The sequence below is a fragment of the Labeo rohita genome, chromosome 3 (genome assembly GCF_022985175.1).
Source record: "Labeo rohita strain BAU-BD-2019 chromosome 3, IGBB_LRoh.1.0, whole genome shotgun sequence".
Classification (NCBI taxonomy): domain Eukaryota; kingdom Metazoa; phylum Chordata; class Actinopteri; order Cypriniformes; family Cyprinidae; genus Labeo; species Labeo rohita.
In genome coordinates, this window is record NC_066871.1 from 3,371,960 (window position 1) to 3,393,706 (window position 21,747).

The window sequence follows — 21,747 nt, forward strand, 5'->3', positions numbered from 1 at the left end:
TACGCAGCCCCCCTCGTAGCTGTGTGACCCCTAGCAAGCATGTTGAATCAATTAGACCAAATTCCCAACCACTTGCGACACCACTTCCTCCCCCAAAAACATGTTTTGTGAGTGTAACGACATCAGAAGTACAGTTTTAACACATTGTTTTGGTAACACACATGATAAAACTTGAGAAGATGTTGACTATGCTTTTAATATAATGCATTATGAGGGTAAATAATTATAATGCCACATAACATACCTCATTTATGTTCTCGTACTACGATTTAACCCCTGTTGTAATGCCTACTTATAGTTATACCTGTAACTTTTGTAATGCATGATGACCTCCACTATAGTGGTCAGTCTGTTAAAAGCCTTTTTTAAAAGGGTGTGATGTTACACCCAAACCAGCATGGGGCGATAACCTTTGACCTTTACTCTCAATCACAGCCACAAGGAATTTGTCAATCTGAAGTTAGATTTTAATTACATTTTTTTTTTTTTTCAGCAAGGATGCATTCAATTGATCAAAAGTGACAGTAAATACATTTATAATGTTGTAAAATATAAGCTGTTCTTTTGAACATTGTATTCATTAGAATCCAGGAAAAAAAAATCAGTTTTCACAAAAATATTAAGCAGCACAACTGTTTTCAACATTGATAATAATAATAAATGTTTCTTGAACAGCAAATCAGCATATTATAATAATTTCTGAAGGATCATGTGACACTGAAGACTGGAGTAATGATGCTGAAAATTCAGCTTTGCACCACAGGAATAAATTACATTTTAAAATATATTCAAATAGAAAACATTTATTTTACATTGTGATAATAGTTTGCAATATTTCAGTTTTTACTGTATACTAAGGACTGTTGAATGCTTGAATCTGATTGGCTGACGAACATTCGAAAGTGTGTATTTATTTTCAGGGAAATGCACGGCTGAAGTAGTTCTGGCAGGTGTCCGCATTACACCTCCATACCACCAAAACACACCACGACACTTATAACCCTTCTGCTGTAGGTGAAGCTGGATCACGAATGATTCGTGCGAACATAGACGGATATATGTAGATCGGGAGGCGCATTCCCTTCACAAACAAACGTAATCCACTGCATCTTCAGCAGCTCAGATGTCTGGAGTAAATGACGACCACTATGTTCATTATTACATCCAGCAACACAACACCTCAATCGCTCAATCTGAGATATTCTTGTCTAACTTACATCCCTGCTCCAGGATCAAAACATGGAGGTTGGACTGTTACAGCTGATCAGAGGTAAAACGCTCATGTCAATCAACTATCGTGGGAGCGGCCTCTGTTGGTGTGACGGCACACCGACAGGCATCTGAGAATGGTTCGATTTGAAAAAGGGGATATTATTTTTACAGAGTAATTAAAAACCACTGCATGGATTTTTATCATTACAGGGTAGATTTGTACATACACTGCCAACACACATTAATGTTCAAACAACATGTAAAAGTGAACTTTGCATCCGATGACCTCTTTAAAAAATACATGACATTTCTCACTAGCAATAATAACAGTGCTGTTCGCTGAAGAAGACGAACGTATGTTTCGCTATTAGTAGAGACACTGCTGCCGAACACTGTTGAGAGACGCATAGACTCTGGTAATTCACACAAATCTCTCTCTTTCTCTCCCCCTCTCTAATACCTTCGTTATTAACTGCATTCATGGTTGCCAGGTTTTCACAACAAAACCCGCCCAACTGCTACTCAAAACTAGTCCAAATCTAGCCCAATCATCTCTCAGAGGGGTGATAAATAAATATTGCGTTATTGGGGTTGCAATACTATTAAATTATCCCAATTCCACTGTAAAATCACGGACTTGGAAACACTGACTGCATTAGTCTGCTCTCAGGCTCAAGTCTCCATTGGATGGTGTTTCAGTACTGCCACACCCCTTGTCAAAGCAGTTAGTGCAAGCTAGGTTAATAGTGAATCTTATGCTTTAAAAATTGATATTTTTCTTACAAAAACGCATCTATTCGCTACAGGAGACCCCCGGGAGCTGTGTGAGACACTTTTTATTATGGATGGATGCTCTTTATTAGACTTTATTAGACTCAATTGCATTCGTCTGACAGAAGGAAGTCATATACACCTAGGATGCATGGAGGGTGTGTGAAATAATACGCCACAGTAATGTTGAGTCTCATCCTCAGATGCACTGCATCACTAAAGTTTGGCTAATCCTCCTCCTCCCTACCCACTGCCCAACAATTTGAATTTCCGTAGGTGGGATTTAATTTAATTATACTCTAATGGACCGCGTTGTGACATCATTGCATGGCAAAAACAAAACATCTCCCTTTTATGCCTGAAGATACACACCACACACCGACTAAAATTCAAAAAAGTGAAAAAGCATAATAGCACCCCTTTAAAAGGTAATTATTCACAAGAACATACAACTGATTATAAGGCATTATAAGAATAGCTTATTATGGTGCATTATCCAAAAACAAAAAAAGAAAGTGTTAAAGACCTATTATACCCATTTTACAATATGTAACATAAGTGTCAGGTGTCCCCAGAATGTGTTTGTGAAGTTTCATCTCAAAATACCCCACAGATCATTTCTTATATCATTTTGAAAAGCCTATTTTGAGTGGAAGCAGACATACGGCGCTGTTTTCATGCATGTCTCTTTAAGTGCAAATGAGCTGCTGCTCCCCGCCCCCTTTTCCAGAATAGGGCTTTGCCTTTACAGCTCATGCCCTGAGATACTCTGCTACTAAACATCTGTTTGGTTTTGATTATCATGCCTATCGCACTGAAATCACTGATATCAGTTTAAACTTCTGATATAGGGTTTTCTAAGCGCACACATCCAAAGTACACAAACAGAATGCAGCTGTCACACGGCATGTGAGTGCTAAACTAAGTTCTCTTTCATGTTTTATTGCGCTTAAACGGTCAAATACACACAAGTTTGCGTAAACACACAGGAGTTACAAAAACAGTCAGCTGTGAAGGTAAACAGCTGGGAAAGAATTTGCATGTTTATATTAAACTCGTCTGTGCAGCCAACGACAGAACAGCTAGAATGCTTTGCTTAAACTTTTGCCATGGCGTTAGAACTGGTACACCATTGTCGCTTCCAAAACCAAAATATTGGTGCCATGGGTGAAAACATGCAGATTATGGAGTGGTAATACTATAATAAGATCCCCTTTCTACGTCACAGGGGAGCGAAATCTTACGCATTTGTTTTTTCACATGCTTGCAGAAAAAGGCTTTCCAAAACAGTTACTGGGAATCTGATTATAGCACCCAAACATGGAAAAAGTCACCTTTAAAAAATAAATACATAAATAAAGTAGACACATACAGATGTGAGGATGTGACACTGTAATTGTGTAATTGCTTATCTTCAAGACAAACCTCATACATGCATCGAAGCTCTTACATGTGTGAAGGCATCATTAGGCTCCTCTCAGAGCTCGGCTGTGTTTGTCAGGACCATGTGTTGGAGAGAGAGACAGCATGAAGACACCCAGCGTGAGGCTGCCGCTCAGCCTACGCAGCGTGACCTCCACCGTTACATCACATCAACGCTCTACATTCACAAGCTCCTCACATCCTCTGTGTGTGATCACTAAATGTGTCCATAATCTCCTCACTTTCAGCCTCAGCAGAGGTTTTTTTAATCAATGGTTCAGAGAAGCTCAAATGCAATCACACTGAATGAAGAGGCCTTAGCAGAGTCATTTGGTCTCAGTTATCATGTTGAGAGTCATGGTTTCTAACCATCCCAGATGTATTTTTGATGTTAAAATGCTTTTTTAACTCCATTTTTAATACACATAATATTTTGGGGTTGGTAAGATTTTAAAAGCAGTCTATTCTGCTCACCTTAGAACATCTGTCAGCCAATCAGATTCAAGCATTCAACAGCACAACAGTATAAAAATTCTTTAAAACACAATAGTAACTTTAACCGCATTTTTAAAATAATGAATTAGCATAAATGTCTTACGCCCACAAAATCAGTAATATTGTGAAAAATCATTACAATTTAAAAGAAACGTTTTTTATTTTAATGTATTTTAAAATATTATTTATTCCTGTGATGCAAAGCTGAATTTTCAGCATTGTTACTCCAGTCTTCAGAGTCATATGATCCTTAAGAAATCATTCTAATATGCTGATTTGCTTCTCAAGAAATATTTCTGATTATTAGCAATGTTGAAAACATTTGTTCTGATTCATATTTTGGTAAAAAAATGTGATATTATATATATTTGTAGGATTTTTTGATCTATAGAAATTTTAAAAGAACAGCATTAATTTGAAATAAAAATGTAACAAACAAAAATGTAACAAAAATTGTAACATAAATGTTTCTACAGTCACTTTTGATCAATTTAATGCATATTTACTGAATACAAGTATTCATTTCTTAAAAAAAAAAAATAAATGAATAAAATGTTACTGACCCCAAACAAAAATAAAAATGTAACAAAGTAATTTTAGTTTTTGAATCATGCCATCTTTACAACATGAAAAAATTAGAACCAATAATAATAATAGTAAATAATAATAAATAAATAAATAAACCTAAATAAAAAACACTATATTAATAATACACAATATAACAATATAAATAAATAAATTAATTAATACATTAATTAAAAACACTATATTAATCATAAATAATATAGAGAAAACAACTACTGAAAAAATAAATTTAAAAAAAGTGCTGGGCAATAATTAATTGTGATAAATCGCATTCATAATACAAGTTTTTGTGTACATAATATATATATATATATATATATATATATATATATATATGTGTGTGTGTGTGTACTGTGTATATTTATTATGTATTATATATATATAATATACATTATATAAATATAAATATATACATGTAAATATTTTCAAAATACATACTCTATGTGTGTGTCTTTATATATACATACTTTACACAGTAGACACACATATATTATATAAACAGAAACTTTTATTTTGGATGCGATTAATCATGATTAATCCTTGCCCAGCACTAAAAAAAATGTACAAATTAAAAAATGCAAACTGAATAAGAAAAAAATTAAAAACAAAATCTCTGAAGTCTTTTGAAGCATGCTTCTCCAATCCTGGACCGGCAGGCAGGGAAATGAGTGATGTGTTGGGCGTCCCGCCATGGCTTTCACTTACAGTCACATGAGTAGCACGTTCAGTTTTAGGCACTCATTGTGAGACGGGTCTGGTTAATATCCTCATTGCAGACAAACAGACATCGTTGTTCTTGTTATCAAAAACACCAACAAGCCCTGTTAAGTGGGATGAGGCAGGCCTGTTTTGTCACCCATCCGACCCCTTAATGGAATCTGCGCTCCCTCCCCCATCAGCACTTCAACCCCGGCCTGAACCCCTCTCGCTCAAGAATGTTCCACAGACCCGCACATCTGGACTCGACACAGTTGCCCCTCGTCTCACAGCGGGAACATGGGGGGGAATAATGAGGAGGGGCTCAGACGAAGAGAAAGAAGCCATGTCGTTCCTGAGGTACTGCGGTGTGCAGAAACAACACTTAAACCACAACCAAACCATAACTAATGCATAAAGCATCAGCGTGAGAGTCTGCAAACCAAAACTGTGCTGCGTTACAGCAGCAACAAAAAGGATTTGCCTACTTAAAGAGACAGTGAACACAAAAATGAACAATTCTGTCATCATTTTCTTGCCCAATTTTCATTGCAAACCAAATATATCTATCTATCTATCTATCTATCTATCTATCTATCTATCTATCTATCTATCTATCTATCTATCTATCTATCTGTCTGTCTGTCTGTCTGTCTGTCTGTCTGTCTGTCTGTCTGTCTGTCTGCCTATCTGTCTATCTTTAATACTTATAATAAATGAAAAATAACTCATATTTTATGAATGTGTGTGTGTGTGTGTAATATATTACATTACATATTACAAGTCATTTTGCTGACGCCTTTTATCCGAAGCGACTTACAATTGAGGACAAGGCAATCAAAATCAACAAAAGAGATAATATAAAGAAATATTGCACAAATAGACGTTTCTTAAACTTTAAATGTATAAATGATATAATTACTATGACATTTATAAATATTAATAAAAATACATATAAGCCATCTGTTGTCATTGTATTATGTAACAAAAAATAAATAAATACATATAAAAAAATTGCATTTATTTATAAACTTAAGCAATTATTACTTGTTATTTTATATTATATATATATATATATATATATATATATATAATTAAACCATTTACATAATATATATATATATATATATATATATATATATATATATATATATATATATATAAAATATTTAAATAAAATAAAAATATAAAAATATGTAATAATTTGTTTATTAATAGTTACTTATATGAAAAAAATTAAAACCAAGTGGCATTTATTCTTATATAAATATATTTTATAATACATACATAAATACAATATTAAAAAGTGAAAAATTGGTAAAGACAAATGCAAATATTGCACAGACAGACATTTGATATGTATATGTGTGTGTGTGTGTGTAGAAATAAATAACACAACCAATTTTTATTAAAATTAAGACATGCAAATATTCTAATTCAATAACTATGAATTATCTGTTGTCATTATATTACATAACTAAACATTATATATATATATATATATATATATATAATATTACAAAAATCTAACAAAGTTGCATTTATTTTTTAAATTAAGAAAATATTATTTGTTATACTAAAGGTAAATAATAATAATAATAATAATAATAATAATCATATAAAAAAATTTGCATTATTTTTAAAAGAAAATATTTGTTATACGTTTGTCTATCTATCTATCTATACAATATATAATTATTTTTAAAAGAAAATATTTGTTATACGTTTGTCTATCTATCTATCTATACAATATATAATATTATTATTATTATTATATAATACCTCAGTTAAGTTGCATTATTTTTAAAAGAAAATATTTGTTATACATTTGTCTATCTATCTATCTATCCATCTATATATATATATAATAATAATATTATTATTATTATTATATAATATCTCAGTTAAGTTATACTAATTACAAAACTGTAAGCAGTGAAACTTTAAAAAGTCTAGCTTCATAAGACTTCAATTTAGGCACTACAACAAACACATTCATATGAGACAGACAGATCCAAAAAGCAGAATGCAGCCAAACTGAGATGAGTCAAACCACAAACGCTCAGACAAACAGAGCAGAGAGGCAACAAAAACAATACCGGACCACATAGGAATCATTTTTATAAGGTGAAACCGCACACCAGCGTGTTGAAATCGAAAGCGCATAACTTTTAGTTCGTTTCCATGGAAATATTGAGCCAAAATTGTTTTAAGAGCAGGTTTGGCTGGTACATGCCTACAGGGATATTAGTCTACTAATGAACCAACCCTACTGAGTGATGTTCAAGTATGCAGACAGATCACGTATGCAAATGCAGACTGTCATACGAACCTTTACCTGCCTGTCTAACTTTCCCATGATGCTTACGTTTCAACACACCAAACGAAAATCAACCTCTCGGCTCATGGATGTCAGTATACACAGGTGATCTGTATGTCATTACTATCTAGGCCAGAGTTTGTCCTCACACATCACTTGCACTCCAACATTAATTCACATCAAGTTTGTTTAGACAGATGTGTGATGCCAAAGCAGATGGTTTCATTTATGCCAGCGAAAAAAGATGTTTGAAAAACAAGCAGATTGGAGAACCGGAGACTTCGGGATCCGTTTCGATCTCCCGCATTCATCACGAGCGTGTGTGGAAGTAGGTCAGTGCAGCATCGCTCCAGATCTCACGTTCTCTGACCCAGATGACTGTCAACACCTCCGGATGGCCGAAGTGTGATTAACTTTCTTAACCTGCCTCGTTCAACAGCCTGAAACTTGGCTTGACAGCTGCGTGAACAAAAGTGGATTGTGGGGAAGATTTTCAAACTATTTTCCATGTTTAAGGGATATTGAACCACAAAATGAAAATACTGTCATCATTTATTCAGCCTAATGTCATTCAAAACCTGTATGACTTCATTTATCCGCAGAAGAGAAGTGAAAAAAATTGAGGACTATTTACGCCTGTACAATGAAAGTCAATTGGGTCCAAAACAAAAACGCACCCTTTGACTTTCTCTATGGACAAGAAACACAATCCTTTCTGTTGCACTGATATTGTTTGAAATGACATGAGGGTGAGTAAATGATGACTTTTTCATTGTTTGGGTGAACCCAAAAATCAGTCAACTAAATAGCTTGCATTATTGTCTGCCCACTTTTCAGCCGAAATAGTTTCGAATGTATTATTCTCATTCATGTTTCCCATAGGGATTTAAAAAAGTCTTCATTAATATGTTACAAATCATGAACCAAATCAACCAGCTATGAGTTAAATCACAACATTACAAACTTTCATCTAAAATAAAACGTATTCTCATAGCTTCATAAAATTACAGTTTATCCACTGATGTCACACGGACTATTTTAACAATGTCCTTACTACCTTTCTGGGTCTTGAACGTGTCAGTTGTGTTGCTGTCTACACAAGGTCAAAAAGCTCTTGGATTTCATCACGAATATATTTAAATTTGTGTTCCGAAGATGAACAAATTACTTACAGATTTGGAACGACGTGAGGGTGAGTAATTAATAACACAATTTTCATTTTTAACTTAGTTGGATCTACAGAATTTTAAGTTCCTTGCAAAATATTAATCTATATAATATAAATGTAAGTACTTTGAGAGCATAGAGGGCTGGGCGATAAAATCTATAATGATAATTATTGTTTAATTTTTGTTTAAGTTGATATCTTTCTCTGTCATAAGCTTCACATTCTATTAAAACTATAAAAGCTTTACTGTTTCTGGACTCCCACATTTATCACAGCTGCCAGTTTCACGTTTCCCTATTTTGGGTCAATTGTAATTTAACGCTGAATGTCCAGTTCTCATTCTTGTTATAACATCATCTTTCTTCCTACTACCACATCTCATTCACTCATCTCCTACACACTCCTGAATCTTTTGTTCCACTACCCCATAGCTTTTGCCATATCTTTCTTACTTTAATTGATATTATTCTCTTGATTACAGATTTGCTAATAGCTGTATTCATTTCATTTCAATTCATTTCAATTTCAACTTTCTATTCATCAAACAATCCTGAAAAATGTATCTCAGTTCTTGATCATCAAATCAGCATATCAGAATGATTTCTGAAGGATCATGTGACACTGAAAACTGGATTAATGAAGGTGAAAAAAGAAAACAAAATAACAATCCTGGTAAAAAAAAAAAACGGAAAAATTGGTGTCATCATGACATCGTGGTACTCTCGTGAACGTGTCGAAGACTGACAGGGAAGAGAAGAAATTGTTGAAGAAAGTTGCTATTTTTGTTTTCCTTGCGCACAAAAAATATTCTTGTAGCTTCATAAAATTACGGTTGAACCACTGATGTCACATGGACTATTTTAACAATGTCCTTACTAACTTTCTGAGCCTTGAACATGTCAGTTGCATTGCTGTCTATGCAGGATCAGAAAGCTCTCAGATTTAATAAAAAAATATCTTAATTTCTGTTCTGAAGATGAATGAGGTCTTATGGGTTTGCAATGACATTAAGGTGTGTAATTAATGGCAGAATTTTCATTTTTGGGTGTACTATCCCTTTAAAGGTTTATCACAGTTATTGTTCAAAATCAGTTTCCCTATGGAGAAAATGAATGGAGTTTTTACTTCCAAAACCTGATTGATTTGCTGTATTCCACAGAGCACACATAACAACCTAGAATAGCAACATAGCAACCATCTAGAACATTCTAGCCACCACAGAACAACATACTAAAATCCACTAGCAACGCTTCTTCAGAAAACATGGAAGCGTAGTAAAGATGCAACGCTGTCACTGAGCTGAAGTGTTGTGTAACAGGTTCAGGCTGTTGTCTCGCATGTGCCAGTGATTTAAACACTTGAACAGAGTTTAGGGGTCACAAATCAAAGCCAGACAATCCCAGCGCCAATTAGCTAAGGATGGGAACGGGGCTGCTTCTAAATATCCCACTGCTTGCTCAGTTTGCTGTTTTATGAACATTCGGCAGATTGTGAAATTCCCGGACATCTTGAGAACAGTTTCAAATGATCATGTAATTCCTCCATATGAGTAACAGCTGGAGGGCTACTCTGGAAAAACAGGGAGAAATAACAGCCCCAAAATCCTCAAATATTTATAAAGCACTATGGAAGATCCGTACAATGGATTACTGAGTGGATCTGTATTCACAATGCTTTCTTTTGCATGTAACTTTTCCTACAGTTCCCTGAAGGAAAAACTGAAAGGGAAAGATGTAAGGAGTCCAAATGCCTTTCCAGGTTGCTGAATCTGACAATTTGCTAAGTATGAAAAAATGTTAAAAGGCCAACACAAACAAGCAAGCACTTACTCTAGTGGGGAGTTAAATATATATTTTAGAAGAGTATTCTTAAAAAAAACGTCCCATACGTTTGTTTCTGGATTTTTTTTTTCTGAAATAAAACAATAAAACTGCAAAATAGTAAAACGATAAATAAAACTGTGACAAGACAAACTTTAAGTTGGCTTGGGAAAGCCAGACCAGAAAGTTTGAAAAGTTTTTAAAAGTTTTAAGTTTGATGGTTTTGCTTTTTGAAGTTTGAATGCAGTCTTTCAGATAGATAGATAGATGATTCATATGATGTTAGTATGATTCTAACATTATTAGCATGTTGCTAGTCTGTTTCTAGCATGATTACCATGTTACTAGCATGTTGTTAGCATGTTTTTAGCATAATTAGCAAGTTGTTAGCATGTTGCTAGTCTGTTTCTAGCATGATTTGCAAGTTGTTAGCATGTTACTGTCTTGTTTCTAACATGCTTATCAAGTTGCTAGCATGTTCCTAGCATTAGCAGGTTGCTAGCATGTTTCTAACATGACTAGCAAGTTGCTAGCATGTTTCTTGCATGATTAGCAAGTTACTAGCATGATTGTAACATGATTAACATGTTAATAGCATATTGCTTGCATGATTAACAAGTTAATAACATGTTAGTAACATATTTCTAGAATGATTAACATGTTACTAGCATGATTCCAACACGATTAGCAAGTTGCTAGCATGATTCTAACACTATTAACATGTTGCTAGCATTAATAACAAGTTATTAACATGTTGCTGACATGTTTATAGCATGATTAGCAAATTACAAGCATGATTCTAGTTGCTAGGCTTGGCTAGATAGATAAATAGATTAGAAATATTAGATAGAATGAAAGTTTGAATTGATTAGAAATTAGAAATATAAGGGAAGTCTTGATTTAGTCTCAAGGGATTCTTGGAGTTTAAGTTTGAATTTTGACAGCTGGATTTTGAATAGTCTTGGCTCATTTGAACATTCCGTCAATGTAAGTCTATGGGATTTTTATGATTTTTAATCTTTAATTTTATGAAAACTATAAGTTGGATCAGTTAGAAAAGAGATAACACACTAAATGAGATCAGTCTGAAGATCTGGGCTGAGTTTGGTGGTTCTAGCTTGAAAGCTCTAGTAGCAGTAGCGTTCAGAAATTTGGCTAAGAAGAATAAAAATAAAAAGCTTAAGTAGCAGATCAGTAGGTTGGCTTTCTCAAGCCATATTTATTTGTATGTGAAACATTCTACATGTATTGCTTTCAGACAGACACACATTCTGATTAAAGTCTGCATGTATTTACCTCAGTTTCACTCTGTGTGGACCAGCAATTCATGGTGATTCACACAAACCCTCTTCAAATGGCGTGAGTTTAAGGTTTCTACCCCTTCCTAGGACCCCTTCCTTTATGGCTCAGGACTCCCATATCACCTCAAACACACACGATTCTTTTGCTTCCAAAAACAGCTTCTATTTCCTGCCTGAGAGGATTTATAATGTCTTTGCGCTTCCTAATATGCTCCTTTCTGATACTGTCCTGAAGATGCTGCATGAGGTCATGTGACACTGGGGCTAGTTGTCACATGTGTGACCCTGGACCACAAAACCAGTCATAAGTTGATAAGCTGAATAAATAAGCTTTCCATTGATGTATGGTTTGTTAGGATAGGCCAATATTTGGCCTGAGATACAACTATTTGAAAATCTGAGAGTCAAAATATTAAGAAAATGTCTTTTAAAGTTTTCCAAATGAAGTTTTTAGCAATGCATATTATTAATCAAAAATGTTTTGTTATATTTACGGTAGGAAATTTACAAAATATCTTTACATGATCTTTACTTAATATCCTAATGATTTTTGGCATATTAGAAAAATGTATAATTTTGACCCATACATGTATTTTTGGCTATTGCTACAAATATACCCGTGCAACTTAAGACTGGTTTTGTGGTCCAGGGTCAAATATGAAAGTGGAAACCAGAAAAATAGAGACAGGTTTTTTTTTAAAGAGAACTGAATGAGGATGCATTAAATTGATCAAAAGTGACAGCAAAGACAGTTATAATATTACAAAAGATTCATATTTCTAAATGCTGTTCTTTTTAACCCTTTAACTGTCACCCCCATTTTTGAACGGATGTGAACTATCCAAAGTTAAATTGGTATAACTCATGAATAAATAGATTTTGTAATATGATTTTGAAGTACCATTTTCATGATAATGCAATGTCCAATTTTAAAATGGCTTTTACAGGATGAATTTTGAGGTTTCAAGATATATAATTTACGATTATTTCTAAAATGTGACAGGAAAAAAGACAATGAAAAAAGACCTTTTTTGACAAAGGTCAGAACTCCTGTTATGGCGTAGATTTTTGAGGTCATAAATTAATCTATTACTGCTCCTAAATAATTTGTAACAAAAAACTGTGATAAAATATCTATTTAGGAGTTTTAGACCTTTTCAATGATATATAATTTGTCATGATTAAACTTTTTTTAAAATATTGAAGTAAATTTTGGCATCCCACTAGGGACTTCCTAATAATAATCAAACAGTCCTAAAAAGATGTATTTCGGATACACTTTCCACAAAAATGAACAAGTAGCGTCATTTTTTTTAATAATGATAATAAGAAACATTTAATGAACAGCAAATCAGCATATTAAAATGATTTCTGAAGGATGATGTGACACTGCAGACTAATGATGCTGAAAATTAAGCTTTGCATCACAGAAATAAAATCTATTTTAAAGTATATTCAAATAGAAATCAGATTTTTTAAATTGTAATAATTTTTCAAAATATTACTGTTTTTACTGTGTTTTTGATCAAACAAATGCAGCCTTGATGGATGTACGTGACTTCTTTTAAAGACATAAAATCATACCAAACACCAAACCTTTTGAATGATCATGTAGGTGATGAACAAAAACTAAAATTATGTGATAAATGTAGATGATAGTTAACATGAATACTATAAAATAAGAGCCTCAAAAATAGCCCCAGATCTGAATCACTTGTGAAACTCTGTAAATGGAGAGTTTCACAAGACAAACTTTATGGAAGACGACTATTCCAAAACCTCTTGTATCCAAGACCAATACACAAAGATGGATAATTTGTGTTAGAGGCACCAAACCTGGAACCCTGAGCAATGGTCTAACGGGAGTATGGTTTGATGAGTCATCACTTTCCTACAGTCCGACGTCTGGAGAAAGTCAATGCATGGTTTCAGTACAAGCAACTGTTAAACACCAACAGGGAATCATCAAGTCTAACGATAGGTCTGTATGTGCAATAATATCAGCCAATATGAGGCCACTGTACAGGAAGACATCCCACATGGCTAAACACAATTAGAGTGGTTTTGGAACACCAGGATATGGCTTTTCCAATCACCAAATCCAAAGACTATTATTATTAGACGTTTTGGAGAAGAACATTACCATGTCCTTTAAAGAAGAAGGTTCTCTTGGAAAATATCCTTCTACTAATTGAGTTTATCAGAACGTACGAAAACAAATGCTGGATTTAGAACCAAAACGAGAGATGAGAACATGTTGAACATTCTATTCTCCAGTTCTGTTCTTAGAAGAACACAGAATCCAAAACATTGATCTGAAGGTTCTAAAATGGAACATTAAGAACTTTTTAATGTCCAACACACCATAACACAATAACTTGTGTTATGGTGTGTTGGACATTAAAAAGTTCTTAATATTCCATATTATTGAAGAGCATCTTCAGATCATAGATCACTCCAAAATCAAAAGAAAAATGTATGATTTTGAGGTGAAATGAGACATTTTTACTACATCCGAATTTTATTGTCCAAGGTTGCTCCTTTCTTTTTATTCATCTTGGATTGGATTGCCAAAAAGGAATCGCTTCACCAGCGAAGGCTCAGATTTGCAGATGTTGTTCTGTGTAAACGCTATCTGATGATGAGCTCTTCTGATGGATATCAGACACCGTTCCAACACGTCCCTCTGTTTTGACCTAGTGGGCTGCTGCGATGTTAGCGGTTTTAATGTCATATTTAACATTATCACACACATGTGGTTGAAACACCCACCCGCTCACACGCTCTATCTTTCCCACTCCACTCCATCTTGTTGAAACGGCAGTGAATTATGCAAACCCATTTGGAAAGTGGGCTTTAAGTGAGAGCAGATGTTGGATGTATGCATTAGGCTGAAGAAAAGACAAATATAATATTTAAGATCTTGTACAAATATTGCATTAACAGACTAATGGTGAGCATTATTTGCAATGCAGTATCTTCAAACGTGATCTAGACTTGCCTGCAGATGTTAAAAACCACACTTTTAATGGCTAAACAAACCCCTGACCCTTAATATTATACACTTCAGCAATTAACCTGTCCAGAAATGTTTGTTCTACAGACATAAATGATTCCTCAAACCATGTGTCTCGTTGGGGAGAGATGTGCTAGTGCTTCTCTCTGTCATCAGACTAAGCCGTTTTGTCTGGAAGACATTACAATGGGTTAACAAAAACTGAATCTGAGACTTAGTGTGGGCACTTTTGACTTGGGATAATAAACAACCACTTAGCAACCACCCACAACACTCCTTCAGAACATCCTAACAACCATCTACATACTGTAAAACTGCAAACTGTAACAAAACAATAAATAAAAAAGTGGAATAAATAGTGTAATAATCACTGAAGAAATTCCTGGACAGAATCTTTTATCCTTTTAAAGGCCAAAATCCAGAGATTGATTTTTCCTGAATGAGTAAGCCATGGAAAACAGTAATGTACTGGAGAAACTCATCCAAAATGCACACAGAGCAGCACATTTACTACAAAACAATTACAGCGTCACATCTTGGACACCGACCAGCCATGAGAGAGCCAACAAGATCATATCTGAGTTACTTACTTAACTCATTATAGTTTTAAATGCAACAAATTAACCCATTAATCTGTGATTGTGGCAAATTGATATTTGTCTGAGACACAATAGGAAAAACGAACCAGAAACCTATAAATAATCCATCTGTGTGGATCTGTGAGAACTAGATATAACTCCGATGACATCACTCAGGCCAGCTGTCCGAGAACATCCAGATGTTCGATGTATTTCATGACGCAGTGACATTCATTTATGTATTAGTCAAGGGAGAAGAGCTAACAACGTGGGTTAATTGAAAAGTTCTAGACTTTTTAAAACAAAGGTTCCAAAAGTGATGTCATAAAACAGCTATTAAACGAATAGTTCTTAAAGTGATAGCGCACCCAAAAATAAAAATTTGCTGTCCATTTATGCAGCTGCGCACGCATTGTGGTGGCAGAAAAACACTGGTAACAAGTGGAGTGAAATAGGTAAAATCCATGCAATAAGAGAAAAAATGTATTGAATCGGATGTTAGAATCGGAATGCAAATCGTTTTAGAATACTGTCATCAAAGATGCCATTTGAAGCTAAATGCAGACCTTTAAGCAGACAGACTATGGATTGAAACCTGCTATGATTACCCTACTTTTAAAGCACAACATTTAAACAATTTGTCTACAAAATATTCATACATGCAGTTCATAGGGGACATATTGTACTAGCCCTACAGTTATACCATGAAATGCTATTTAAACTTATAATATTTTACATAACATTTACCCATTTTATCTCACAATTCTGACATTTTTATTTCTTGCAAATGCAAGTTTGTATCTCCTAATTCAGACTTTATAACTCGATTTAACACAACGACTGTGAGTTTGTCTATTATCATTATTATTATCATTTTCTGTCACCAGATAAGCCCTGCCCACAAAAACCAAAAATCATCACTGTTTGCAAACACCAAATTGGTCTATTAAAGCACCCAATAACTATGTAAAACAAGGATGTTTTACGTGTCTAAAGCATATAAAGTGAATAAACTACTCTTCTGCTTACATTTTTACGTAAACAACGAGAAACCATTAACATTTTCATTTCGCCACTTCATTCAAGTTTCCGGTTCACGCATGCACATATCACCAATTCACTATTCAATATCACCAGTCTTCACGCTCAACTGTTTTCTCAATTCATTGACTGCTGGAGTAACTGGAGCACTGAATACAGACCATGAACACTGTTTTTTTGGCTCATTTTGAGTCTGAGTGACTGTCAGTTCTGATTGAGTGACTTGTAGATCTGAGCTGCTCAAGCCGTGAACTGTTTCAGGTGGTTCAGTCCGATTTGGTGAACTGCTTCATCAGATTGACTAAAAAGCATCTCCTGAAGCTCTAGTTTACAGGTAATAATGTTGTAAATAGTGTTCAGTTTCTTGCACAGACTGATTTTTTCGCTACATAAGACTGTCAGGAGCCACAAGTATTAATTTTGAGCTCCTTGGTATGCTTTTTTAATTCTCAAAGACGGGCTGCTGACTTGCATTTTAAGAATCATCAAGGAAACGATCACAGTTTTAGCTAAAAATAATCTACATCTTTGATGGCCTGAGGGTGAGTAAATTAACAGCAAATTTTCAGTTTGGGTGAACTTTCACTTTAAGAGAATCATTTTTTGTAAGTGTGAAGAACATTTTAATCATGCAAAGAATGTTTTTTCACTGCAAGGTTGTACTGATGTTAAAAGTTCTTCATGGAACCATAAGGTGCTTTTGCACCGCATAGTTCCATTCCTGGTTTGCATTCACACTGGTAGCAGCAGCGGACAGCGACGTCTTTATTTCCGGCATTTACGTCAGCAACCGGTGAATGGTGGATGCCGTGATCAGAGTTGTTTTTGTTGTGTGTGTGATGGGTTTCATTATAATGGAGTTAATGTATTGTAAACACACAATTTTCTCCAGGGTCCCAAAGCCCCCTCAGACATCTCCTATGACAATTTGCAGTCTTACATAATATTGAGGCTGAGAAAAGAACTACACTGTTGACAACAAATAGCTAAATGCCGTTAACGCTGTTTTCCATGTTCGTGGAGTAAATATTTTTACACAGCTTTTTAAAAAGTGCCGGGTGGCCGCTGTTTCATATGCGTTTGGCCAATCAGCATACACTTACATCCAATAGAACTGTTTTAGACCCTCTCTAAAGTAGGAGCTAATTTAGTTTCCCCAAATGGAGTTCCTAGAACTAAATACCTGCCTAGTTCCTGCACTGCAAAAATGCCAAAAAGCAGGAACTTTCACCAATAGTTCTAGGAACTATGAAAAAGTTCCTCTGGTGTGAAAGCCCCTACTGATGCCCCTAAGGAACCATTACTTTTTAAGAGCGTTGGCAGTGAATGGATCCATACCTTCTTAGGAGCTCGTGATGGAGGTTTCCTGATGGGTTTGGAGATCTCAGGTCGTTTGGACACCGAGCCATTGCCCTGTTTACTGGTGGACGGTGAGGGTGACGGGGCTGTGACTGCAGGGCTCATCCGGATGGCCATTTCCTCCGTGCAGGTGAGACGCAGGCTGCGGAAGTACTCGTCAGTCTCCCGGTCGACCACCAGCAGTCTGGTCTCATGTTCCACGGCTTTGATCCGCTGCACCACCTGAGCTCAAGAGAAAGCAAAACTATAGGGTGAGCTCTAAAAGATGTGCTTTCCAATACACTTACAGTACATTCACACAATGTTATGTGATCCTCCTGTCAAAGCTGGAACTGTATACATGCCAAAATACCAAGACTTTAACATATGCATCATGTTAGTACGTCTGAGCAGAAAGACAGATCTGGTCATATGTCTACTGCTGTAATGCTGTAAAGCCTCCAGCTGCTGTCAAAGCTTCAACACTCTATTAGTGTCAGTGCAAATAAAGAAACGCATGGAATTTCATTGTGTATTCACAAGAATGTTTTCCACTCAAGGCAAAGTTTCACCACAAGTTTCTGTGGAAGTCTGTTTCCGCTTTTCAAAAAGTAATAATTATAACATAAAAAGTCGCAACCTTTTTTTTTAAAATTAGTTTTTGCTTTTACTAAGATAGGACAGTGTGGAGTAGATGTAAGTGAAGCGGGAGAAAGAGGGGGGTGGGATCACGAACGGTCCGATTCGAACTCGAGACGCCTGTAACGCAACAGCATGATATGTTGGCACACTGCCCACTAGGCTATCAGCATATGGCACCTTTTTTATTTAGTATAAAACAAAAAAACTGAATTGTGATTTAAACTCAGAATTCAGAGAAAAAAGTTTGTGACATGTAAATCATAATTGTAAGATTGTAAGAAAAGTGTCAAAATTGTGGGAAAAAAGTCAGAATTGTGAGATGTAAACTCGGAATTATGAGAAAAAAAAGGTCAGAATTGCGAGATGTAAACTCGGAATTGTGGGAAAAAAGTCAGAATTGAAATGTAAACTCAGAATTGAGAGACGTAAACTTTGTAATTTTAAGATGTAAACTTGGAATTGTGATATGTAAACTCAGAATTGCGAGACGTAAACTCAGAATTGTGAGCTGTAAACTCGGAATTGTGAGATGTAAACTCGGAATTGTGAGATGTAAACTCGGAATTGTAGGGAAAAAGTCAAAATTGTGAGATGTAAAAACAGAATTGTGGGAAAAAAGTCAGAATTGCGAAATGTAAACTCGGAATTGTGAGATGTAAACAGAATTGTGAGATGTAAACTCAGAATTGTGAGAAAAAAGTCAGAATTGAGAGACGTAAACTTGCAATTTTGAGATGTAAACTTGGAATTGCGATATGTAAACTCGGAATTGCGAGATGTAAACTCGGAATTGCGAGATGTAAACTCGGAATTGCAAGATGTAAACTCAGAATTGCAAGATGTAAACTCGGAATTGCGAGATATAAAACACAAAATTGTGAGATGTAAACTCTGAATTGTGAGATGTAAACTCGGAATTGTGAGATGTAAACTAGGAATTGCGAGATGTAAACTCGGAATTGCGAGATGTAAACTCGGAATTGCGAGATGTAAATGTGGAATTGCGAGATGTAAATGTGGAATTGCGAGATATAAACTCGAAATTGTGAGATGTAAACTCAAAATTGCGAGATGGAAATGTGGAATTGTGAGATGTAATCTCGGAACTGCAAGAAGAAAAGTATGAATGCTGAGTCCGACTTTTTTCTTACAAATGTGAGAAACAAAGTCCAAATTGTAAGATAAAATATTGCAATTACCATTTTCTTTTTTAATTCTGTGGCAGTAAAGGGCTTCAATAAGTTCCATAGGTCATTTCCAAAGCCAAAACCTTCTTACCTCAAATAAACCATGTCAAATGTTTCAAAGACACTCTCCGTTGTTTATACAGACCTGTACACTACCAGTCAAAAGTTTGGACACACTGGCACATTCCAATATCTGTCTTTATAAATTCAGAATAACAGTAGTCATTTAACCTATAAAGTAACACAGAAGTAACACCAAAACACAAATAAAAACCTTCTTAAATACAAGCTGCTTTTTTGTCTAGATTCCAACTATGCTCAATCTTGACATTCATCTACCAAGTTCATAAAGGGCACCCCGGGATGCTTTAAACACTGCTGAGGGAGTTTTTATTAAGGCTTCTTCCCCTTCAATATCATCTTCTGCATTACATTTTAGTTTTATAAGGATATTCATACATAGTCACAATTAATACTTTTAAACAAAACTCATTTCAAACATTACACGTACGCTGTAAACCTGTGATGCCAAGCTGAATTTTCAGCATCATCACTCCAGTCTTCAGTGTCACATGATCCTTCAGAAATCATTATGATATGCTAATTTGCTGCTCAACAAAAATGTCTTATGATTATTAATGTTGAAGACAATTGTGCCGTTTAATATTTTTGTGGAAACTGAGACACTGTGATGAACAGAAAGTTCTAAAGAACGCCATTTATTTGAAATACAAATCTTTTGTAACATTATAAATGTCTTTAGTGTTACGTTTGATCAATGTAATGCATCCCTGCTAAATTAAACTATTAAACAAACGTTAGTATACAACAAATTAACCACATGTATTAAATGTGCAGTTACCCTACAGAGCATTTTTACACACTGGTGTTAGTATTAGTTTAGGCTACTGTAAAATGACATAATACAAACAAGCATCATAGCCAGCGTAATATGAACTGTTATGAGGGTGGAATATGTGAGATCAGCACAGGTGTGATGTACCTGATGGTGTGTCTCTCTCTCCACGTTCTCGCCGTTCACCTCCACCACACGGTCACCCGCGCGCAGCCCCGATGCCTCCGCCGGGGACGCGCGTTCCACTTTCCGTATGTACTGTCCGGTTTTTCCTTTCTCTCCGTGCAGATGAAACCCATAGCCGTTCTCTCCTTTCTTCATCACACACAACCGAGGCTTCAAATCGCTTGCCATTGTATTCCGCTTTTGCATTCACATCCAAACTTGCAATACAATCCAAGCGCTATTTTAGTTTTTCTTTCAAAAAACTTAAGGAAAACGCATCTGCAAATGTTTACAAACAACCATCGTTGTCGGTTCTACTGTAAATAGGTTACTGCACACTCCGTTGTGTATTTACAAAAATGTGCAAGCAAGTAGGCTCAGTGCAATAGTTACACAAGACAAAAAGCACAAGAATCGTCTCCAAATCGATTATATGCTTCTTGCAAGAAAAATGCAAAAGTGGTGCCGGCGAAAACAGACTGTGTAGCCTAACTACCTGTGGATGTTCACAGACGCATCCAAAACTCCTCCATGAGACATTCTGCCCACGGAGAGAGAGAGACGCAACTGGTGCCGCTGTCCACTGAGAAACTGCGTGGCGTGGAATAAGACCGCCCATTAACAGCTACAACACAAATGCGCAGAGAAAAGTAGCCAAAGAGCCCTGGCAGCGATGCTTTTGGGTCGCACAGCGAGAAAGGAGGCTTCTGTGTCCCTCATGAATATATATACGTGTGTGTGTGTAAACAACGGCTTTAACAATAAAAACCGACAGTGACTTTTACCATGTGTAAAATAGCCTAAACGCTGTTTGAATTATACAGTTATTGATTTTAAAGGCCATTTGGGCATTTGAAGCTATTTAAAACACCTTCTAAAGTTCTAAATGTAAAGTAAAAATGACGTAATCTGTCGACGTTCTTTTTTTCGCGGCGTTTTAAATTCGAATTTGGCGGCACGAACTCCGTTATTTTTAAAATCATGTAAGTTATATACATAATAGTTTAAAAAAAAGACATGGAGGTTTTGTGATTTGCCTACACACACACACACACACAAATATATAAATTAAATCGAAAACTACACAATTATAGCACTCATGGTTTATCGACATACTTATTATAATGGAAGACA

The 21,747-nt window shown here is 35.3% G+C and overlaps 1 protein-coding gene across 1 annotated transcript in view; it reads right to left on the reverse strand.

Moving 5' to 3' along the window:
• LOC127163266 (Na(+)/H(+) exchange regulatory cofactor NHE-RF2) overlaps nt 1-21,281 on the reverse strand; it is a 38,063-nt gene extending 16,782 nt beyond the window's left edge. Inside the window, exons 1-2 of the mRNA XM_051106418.1 lie at nt 20,596-21,281; nt 17,764-18,006 (exon numbers count right to left, since the gene is read on the reverse strand). Coding sequence (XP_050962375.1) covers nt 17,764-18,006; nt 20,596-20,820 — 468 coding nt within the window. The 5' untranslated portion in view covers nt 20,821-21,281. The remainder of the gene's footprint in view (nt 1-17,763; nt 18,007-20,595) is intronic.
• Nucleotides 21,282-21,747: the final 466 nt, after the last annotated feature.